Source organism: Giraffa tippelskirchi, chromosome 3, assembly GCF_054371585.1.
Source record: "Giraffa tippelskirchi isolate mGirTip1 chromosome 3, T2T-mGirTip1v1.2.pri, whole genome shotgun sequence".
NCBI classification, from domain to species: Eukaryota; Metazoa; Chordata; class Mammalia; order Artiodactyla; family Giraffidae; genus Giraffa; species Giraffa tippelskirchi.
In genome coordinates this window covers 37401826-37410861 of record NC_137277.1, presented here as the reverse complement: position 1 = coordinate 37410861, position 9036 = coordinate 37401826, and the positions used below count along the sequence as shown (strand labels likewise).

The 9036-nt window shown below is 49.8% G+C and overlaps 1 protein-coding gene across 3 annotated transcripts in view; it reads right to left on the bottom strand.

Annotated features, from left to right (window-relative positions):
* Nucleotides 1–4614: 4614 nt before the first annotated feature.
* The window catches only part of WSCD1 (WSC domain containing 1), a 46527-nt gene continuing 42105 nt past the window's right edge, over nucleotides 4615–9036 (bottom strand). For all 3 annotated transcript variants that reach the window (XM_081575817.1, XM_081575816.1, XM_081575815.1), the window contains one exon: nucleotides 4615–8962. In XM_081575817.1, coding sequence (XP_081431943.1) covers nucleotides 8610–8962 — 353 coding nt within the window. In that variant the 3' untranslated portion in view covers nucleotides 4615–8609. The remainder of the gene's footprint in view (nucleotides 8963–9036) is intronic.

The following is a 9036-nucleotide window of genomic DNA, read 5'->3' as shown; positions in this document are numbered from 1 at the left end:
ATGCAGGGGACATTGGTTCCATCTCTGGTCTGGGAAGATTCCACAGGCCTTGGGGCAGTGAAGCCCCTGTGCCCCAACTACTGAAGCCCCTGTACCCTACAGTCTGTGCTCCGGAATAAGAGAAGCCACTGCAATGAGAAACCCATGTACCACAACTGGAGAGTAGACCCTGTTCACTACAACTAGAGAAAGCCCATGCACAACAACGAAGACCCAACACAGCCAAAAATAAAGAAAATTTTTAAAAATTGTAAGTACACATACCCTTTGAATCAGCAGTTTCACTTTTGGGAATCTGTCCTATAGATCTAAAAGCACTCATGCAGAAATGCATATGTAGAGTGATGCTTTTTACAGCCTAGTTTGTAGTGGCCCTAGCTAGAAACTGCCTAGATATTCATCCAAAGGGAACTGTGAATAAAGCGGCCCCTGAATCTGTAGACTGGTGGTCTCTAAGTGTAATTCATTGCTCATTTAATGATAGCATGTAGTTCCAGAACATGGATATTTATTTGCATGTGTGAATATCTTAAGTGTAGGGTAAACAAATACAAGATAGAAATTTTAGAGATGAGATTAAAAATAAAGAGATAGAACTTTAAATATTTTTTTTCTTTGTGGCAGTGGGGTGCAGGCTCCCTGTTTGGGAGGTTACTAGAGAATATCATGCTACCTTCCTAAATGAGTGAAATCAAATATTGGGGACCATCATATGATTTTGCAAAAATATGATTGTACAATGCAGATTGTTATGCCTTTTTATCTTCCACTAACTGATGCACTATCATTCATGGATATAGATATAGTCACACTCACACACACATGGTTTTACATATTCATGACTATAGAGAGCAGTATGAATGGATTATACCAGGCTGTCACTACTGGGACTCTATTGAGGGCAGGACAGGAAAGTTAGAAAAGAAAGGAAATTTGGGGAGGGGGGAAGATCTTTAAAAAGACTATAGCAAAATGGGAAAATATTCCTAATATGAAATTGAAAGTTGCTCAGTCCGACTCTTTACAACCCCATGGACTGTAGCCCGCCAGGCTCCTCTGTCCATGGAATTTTCCAGGCAAGAATACTGGAGTGGGTTGCCATTTCCTCCTCTAGGGGATCTTCCCAACCCAAGGATAGAAACCGGGTCTCCCGCATTGCAGATTCCATGTGCCATGGAGAAACTAAGCCCATGTTCCACAACTGCTGAGCCTGAGGGCTGCCACTGAAGCTCGTGTGCCTAGAGCCTGTGCTCCTCCACAAGAGAGGCCCCAGCAATGTGAAGCCCATGCACTGCAACTAGAGAGTAACCCCTGCTCGCCGACACTAGAGAGAGCCCTCGAGAAGCAACGAAGACCCAGTGCAGCCAAATATAAAATAAGTAAATAAGTAAAAGTTTAAAAAACAATTCACTTATGGGCTCCACTGTCCAGCGCAGCCGTCAGATCTGAGCTGACATCCTTTGCATCATATGTCCTCTTCCCGGTCCCATGACTTGGCCTTACCCTGAACAGCAAAACAAAGCTTAGCCCAGTGATGAGAAAGAGAAAGAGAGAGAAGGTTTGGGCACAGGGTCCCCGGACAGGGCAGCTATGGTTGGGATAAGCCCTGCTTGCTGCTCCAAGGGGCCGGAAACCAAGTCAGGCCCAGGATGCTTCCTCAGTCAGAACTCACTGGTGTCAGAGATGGTCCCACTGTCCTTGGCTACTGGGCCGTTTGAAGGGAAAATTGAATTATAATCCTAACATCTTTTGTACATCTGAAAATTTGTCATGGTAATTTAATGCTAATAAGGTGAGGGAGATTAAATGGATAGTTTCCTTAAAGATTACACTCCACCACCCAAGGTCAGCTGGAAATTATAAGTAATGTAGTGGTGTAGTCACATCACTCTGGCTGAATAAATGTCATGACCAAAGCAAGGAGTCACTCAGTTTTCTATATTTGAACATCTCATTAGAGCCTGTGTCATTCAAAGACGTATCGGGTAGCAGAGAGGTGACATTTAAGGTCTCTCATGGAAAGCCAAACCCTTAATTATCTGATGGAGGTTAATGTGGCTATGGAACAGGGGAAGCCTGAGTATAACAGGAAATAATGGATTATGCTAAGAGCTGGTTTCAATGGTAACCCCAGGGAGTGGACCATCCTGTTAGGATGTCGGGCCAGGCTTTTCCTGCCTTGCTGGTTCCCTGCCAGGCTGAATGGGGGGGCCAGGACAGTTCTCCTTGGTATCAAGAAGCGATGCCTGATGGAACTTCCCTGCTGGTCCAGTGTCTAAGACTCGGTGCTCCCAATTCAGGGGCCTGGGTTCGATCTCCTGTCAGAGAACTAGATCCGGTGTGCCACAGCTAAGAGTTTGCAAGCTGAAACTAAGGATCCTGCGTGCCACAAGGAAGATCAAAGATCCCGTGTGCCTAAACTAAGACCCAGTGCAGCCAAATAGATAAGCAAAATATATATAAAAAAATACAACACTGTTCCTGTCTTCACTGGTTTCAAAGCCGGTGAAACAAGTAAGTAAATATAGCTTTACTAGTGAATGAAAAGTGTTGTTGAATTGATTGTTGCTGTGTTAGTCGCTCAGTCATGCCCAACTCTTTGAAACCCCATGGACTGTAGCCCACCAGGCTCCTCTGTCCGTGGGATTCTCCAGACAAAAACACTGAAGTGGGTAGTCATTTCCTTCTCCAGGGGATCTTCCCCATCCAGGGATCAAACCCAGGTCTCCTGCATTGCAGGCAGATTCTTTACAGTCTGAGCCACCAGGGAAGCCCATTGAATTGATTATCGAATTAAAAAAATGAAGAGGAAGAAGAGAAGGAATAAACAAAAGTCATTTTTATGTTAAGAGGATTTTATTTCTCCTAAGGCACTATCCATTCTGGAGGAGACCTGACAAAGACTGGCTTTTTCAGTATCCAGACTCTTGTCGCTTGTAGTGGTCAGGATGGCTGGCGTGTGATTTAAAGGGACAGCTGTCTTCAGCAGCCAGAGCCCACACCTGCACATACACATAAACACACACAGACTGCTGGGCTCAGATCCACCAAAGATACTTATCTAATAATACTTTGGAGGAGCAGGGCCTTTCTGTTGCCTGGAATGCTTATGACTTAGGAATGAAAACTCTGAGCTCTTGATTTGATTGACTGTTCAGTCACTAAATCATGTCCAACTCTGCAACCCCATGGATGGCAACACGCCAGGCTTCCCTGTCCTTCACTATTTCCCATGGTTTGCTTAAATTCACGTCCATTGAGTCAGTGATGCTATATAACCACCTTATCCTCTGCCACCCCCTTCTCCTCCTGCCTTCAATCTTTCCCAGCATCAAGGTCTTTCCCAATGAGTCAGCTCTTCCCATCAGGTGGCCAAAGTACCAGCCAGCTTCAGCATCGGCCCTTCCAATGAATATTCAGTGTTGATTTCCTTTAGGATTAACTGGTTTGATCTCCTTGCAGTCCAAGGGACTCTCAAGAGTCTTCTCCAGCACCACAATTCAAAAGCATTAATTCTTTGGCACTCAGCCTTCTTTATGGTCCAACTCTCACATCTGTACATGACTACTGAAAAAACCATGAAGTGAAGTGAAGTGCAAGTCGCTCAGTCATGTCCGACTCTGCGACCCCATGGACTATACAGTCTATGGGATTCTCCAGGCCAGAATACTGGAGTGGGTAGCCTTTCCCTTCTCCAGGGGATCTTCCCAACCCAGGGATTGAAGCCAGGTCTTCTGCATTGCAGGCAGATTCTTTACCAGCTGAGCCACCAGGGAAGCCCCATAGCTTTGACTGCACGAACCTTTGTCCGCAAAGTAATGACTCTGCTCTTTAATATGCTGTCTAGGTTTGTCATAGCTTTCCTTCCAACAGGCAGTTATGGTCCCTGTCTCTAACTTTAGTCCTTTGAAAAGCCCTCCTCCCTCTGAGGAAGTTTTCAAGTGCTGGGGATGCTTGATAAATGGCCCTCAACATTGAACTCAGGTGCCCACCAAAAATATCTTGGCAAAGAATTAGCAGTGAAATGAATGGGGTCACTTCCAAACAAGCTGAATGTGCACAATTGCCTCAATTCCAAAAACTTCTGGAAGAGTTATAGGGATGCAATACAGAGGCAATCAGGTGGTTTCAGGGAAGGAGCCCATATTCTGGCCCTAGCCACCCCCACACCTCATTCTCAAAGCTTCATAGGAAACCCACCCCCGTTCCCAATCTCATTTTTCTCATCTGTAAAATAAAGGATTTGAACTTTGGGCAACTCAGTCTCAGAAATTAAATTTGGTAAGGATTGAATGAGACAATTTATGGTTTGGGTTAGTCAATCAAGAGGATTGATTTTTCTAAGGAAACCCAGGTGACCTCATTATGTACCAACTTAAAAATGCTACCTGTCCTGGCTGACAGAGCACAGCTTCCTACTGAGCATCTCGCATCCACTCCCATTCCTGTAAAAAGCAACTTTTTAATCCGACAGCTCATTCTTGTTTGTGTCTCTGTCTTCATCTAGTTCTGCCACAAGAGATAGAGAATATCAGAATCCCAGGGCCTCTCAATCCAAGCCCTTTGTCAAAACCCTCTGGGCTGTAAGTAACAGAAACCAAACTCAACCCAACATAAACAATAAAGGGAATTTATTGGCTCAGGTAACAAAACCATCCACAGGCAGGGCCAGTCACAGGCAAAGATAGATCCTATACTTAATAGCATCACCAATGACCTGGTTTCCTTCTGCCTCCTGACTCTCCCTTCAGTTGTCAGCTTCATGCTGGGAGGGGTCCCCTCCAGGATTCCCAAGACAGCCACTGTCAAGACCCAAGGTTACCTACTTCTTCGTTCACATCTAGCAAGGTGAATAAAAAGAGTCTTTACTCAACATTTCCAGAAACAGTCTTGGAATTCCCTCTGGCTCCGTTGCCTTAGGAAACATGACCATCACTGTAGCCAGAGAGATGGGATGAGGTGTGGGCTTAGTCCAGGTCATGCATCCTACCCCAGAAATGATGACAGAGACAGCTCCAGCAGAGCATAACCCGCCCCTGCCAAGATACATCAGGGGCTGCTGGGAAAGGAAATGGGGAAATGAATATCAGGGATGCAACCAACAGCCTCCAACTCATCTCTCATTTTACAGACGGGGAACTGAGACCAGAGAGAGAAAAGGCTTGTTCTAAGATCACAGCAGAGAAGAACTGGGACCATGACCCACCCCTTTATTCTGCAGACTTGATCCTATTTCCACTCTACTCTAATTCGACCTTGTTCAGGCCAACTTGGGAAATATTGAGTGGTCATCAACGTGGGTTCAGACCAATCAATTTCTCCCGAAACCTTAATGAACTACTTTGGAAGCATCACATTTTAAACACCTCCAACAATTTCCAGCCAAAAGAAAACAAACCTCAGTCCCAGGAATTCTTGCAACCACAAAAATCAACCCCAGCACTTCCATCTCCCCTCTTGGGGCCCCCTAAGAACCAAACGGCTCCTGCTACTTTTAAGGAGAAAAAATGCATTCTGGTGTGCAAACATTCTAGCATATTCATGCACTCCAAATCTAATTTTAGCTGCAAGAGACTTCATTATAAGACGCTCACATAATTAAGCAGTTTTCTTCCCAGGGTTTGGAAGCCTGTCTATTCTTCTCTCTCATTAACACATCACTGGGATTATCAAGAATGAGTTTTAGTTTTTTCAAATTATATATTTTGGTTTTTCCAAATTGATCCACAACGGGAGATGAAATCCATGAAAATTACATGTTTTAACACAGGTTTGTGCAACCCCACAGCCTTGCTATTAAAATTGGAATCTGTAAACAGGAGTTCTCTGTTCTGGTCTGATTAGCTACATCTGCCATGCTTCCCTCCTAAATTCAAGCCTGTATTACTCTACTCCTTGGCTGCCTGGGACAGAGTCCTCTTTATGGAGAAGCTGAGAGCTAGAGATGAGACCTTACTTGGAGAAGGACAAACAGACTTTCCCAAAAGAACAGATACATCCCCTTCCTGTGCTTCTCAGGAGCTGGGGGATGACTGCTGAGAACCATCAGCACATGGGGCCTTAACATCTTACTCATCTAGTGTCCAGGATCAGGTGCCGAGGTGGACTGACTCAACACAATGCACCCGGATCCCATCATTCCACTTATCTGCATGCCTGGCTAAGGTGCACAGTAAACTCCAAGGCCATCTGAGCAAGTGGCCCTCCACCTGGAAGGAGCGAGGGTCTCTGGGTACCTGCCAGCAGGGAACAGATTCATCATCTACCAGGAGGAACAGGCTGGGACTGCTGCTCTCCTGAGCCCTGGGGCTGCAGTCCTAGTCGGTCCTCCAGCCACTCCACTGCCCTTTGCAGACTCCTTGACATTTGAGTCTTCTCCCCAGAGACTGGGTGGCCAGGGGAGTGAGAGTCACTGCCAGGGAGCCAGTCTCTGGACTGGCTTCCCTCTCCTCCATCACTCAGGGCTGCAGTCTCCTTTGAGATTCTAGGTTCACTCTGGGATGCAGGTATTCCCTGGGCCCCCTTCCAAGGCAGGGTGGAAACTCCTAGTGGATTTCAACTGCTCCTGCTACTCAGGAGAATCGGCCTCATCAAGGCTCATTGCATACTTGATCCTCAAGCCATGCTGTATCAATAATTGCTTATCAAGACCCTGGAGTTTCCAGCCTTGAGCTGAACCCCAGCTAAAATGGCCTCAGCGTCAGTGTGGGCTTGGGGGAGACTCAGAAAGAACTTGGAGGCCAGTAGGAACGGATACTCAAGGCCACTCATTAAAAATTGAAGGCTAGGGAGGCTTCCCTCTGAGGAAGGGCCTCTCCTCCAGGGCCCTCAGCTCTGCCTGCCCCCACTGGGGTGCTGTCAGTTCCTGATCTCCAGCCAGGGAGCAGATGGTCCCACATTCCCATGCCCGGCTTTCCCAAGCCCCTCACCCTGCTTTCTCCTGCTGATGCAGAGGTCAGACCAGCAGGCCCAGCCCAGGCCTGCAGAAGCTGCAGAGGGACTCAGGGGCTGCCCAAGTTCAAGCCCATCCGCCTTTCTCCTTCACAGGCGTCTATGTGTGGCCAAGCTCCTGACAGCCCTCCCTAGGTCCCACTTGTTCTGGGCTGTGCTCCCAGCTTCACCTCACCCTCTAGACTTCAGCCCCCTGGTCTCTACAGCCCCATTTCTGAGCCCAAGACGTATAGTGAAGGGTGACCCAAAAAGGTAATTAGCATCAGCACCCCTACCCCTCCCAAGCTGAGCACTAGCTGGCAGTAAGGAGAGTCCTTTTCTCTGTCCCTTCCTCTGTCCTCACCCACCCACTCCCACCTTCCTCTTGCACAGATTCAGAGGCATGCGCCCACACCCACTCACCTGTTCTCAAAACACAAGGGTTTTTCCAAGCCTCTGAGCCTTCGTACATGCTGTCCCCTCTGCTTCAATTCCCCTTCCCCTTCGCTCCACTGGAATAATTCCTAGAGATTCCTCAGAACCAGTTCAAAGCTGCTGCAATGCATTCTCTCCCCCAGGGTCTTGATGGGCCATGCTGCCCCTGACTTCCTCATGACTAGGAGCGGGGAGATCCTGTGGAGAGCTGTCAAGATGGGTGGGGCAACCAGCCCAGTGGCCCCCAAGACTCATCTCTCCTGGGTCTGCCCAGCCCAAGCGCCCCCCTCTACTGGCACTGCTGGCATATAGGCCCTCTTGTGGAGGCCCAGCCCCTTCCCACCCAACCCGCCCACCACCCCCGGTCTTATCACCCCTACACCCTGTGTCTGGGATAAGGTGTGAGTCCCCAGCTTTATTGAGAGAGTCAGAGAAAGAAGCCAGGCAAGGAGGTGCCAATTCAAGGAGTGCTGATATTGGATGGGGGGGGGGGTGCACAGAGCTTGCAGCCGGTCCTGAGGTGGGGGTGGCTGTGGGCAGCTCTGCTCTGCCCGTATTGCCACCAGCCCATCCACAGAGAAGGGAGAGGCGGGGCTACAGAGCTGGTCATCACACCACACACACTGGGGGATGCAGACATGCGCTCAGGGCTGCCTGGCCCAGCAGCCATAGACTGTGAGCCTGTCTCCAGGCCAGGGTCCTGGCTCCTCGGGGCACTAAGCCCACCCAGCCTAGCATCCTGCAGTCAAAGCCCCTGGCCAGCAAGCCTGCACTGGGCTGGCAACAGGAAACCCCAGGTCCCTGAGAACTTGGGGTGCACGTGTGTGTCAGTGTGTCAGAGAGACAGACAGGCAGCCCCTGGGAACACATAACCTGGCATCTGCGTGCCTGCACTGACGTTTGTGTTTGCTAGTCCGAGAGTGTCAGGCACGCCCAGGATGGTGGCTTAGGTGCATTAACGGGACACCGTGAGCGGAGAGTGGCAGGTCTAAGCACGTCTGGTGAGGAGTGTGTGTCCCCTTGCATCTGTCCTGTGACATCAGGTCTGCTGGCCGGGACTTAGGCCCAGGCGTCCCTGTGCTGCAGGGACGCAGCCCCAGGGCGGGCCTCTGTGCAGTTGGCACAGCCCCCTCCCCTGAGCATCCCAGGGAGGCAGCGGCAGGCGAGCGTCCCAGCGAGCACATGCGCAGCCCCATGGAGGTGGCTGGCTCCCGGTGGGGCGGGCAGAGCAGGCCTGGAGCCTATCATCTGGGCACGTACTCCCGGGGCAGCCCGGCCCAGTTGTGGTCGCGCAGGGCCTGATCCACCGTCCGGATGTAGCCGTTGATCAAGTCCTTCATCTCCGGGGTGAAGGGCTCGGGGTCGTGTGGGCGCCGGCCGCGCCGCCGGAAGCTGCCCTCCTTGTTGTTCTCCACGCAGAGCAGGCGCTCCTCGCTCACGGACACATTGAGGAAGGCCACCATCTCCCGCAGCGTGGGCACCAGGCTGCGCCTCAGCTCCTCGTAGTGAACCACCAGCAGTCGCTTGCCGTACTTAAGCCAGTCTAGCACGTGTGAGGACCACCACGACGCGTAGCTGTTGACAAAGTCCGGCCACTCTGTGGGGGAAAAGAAGGGGCGCCATGTCACAGTCCGGTCTGGCAGGCCTGGGGCCTCACCTCCTGGGGGCCAG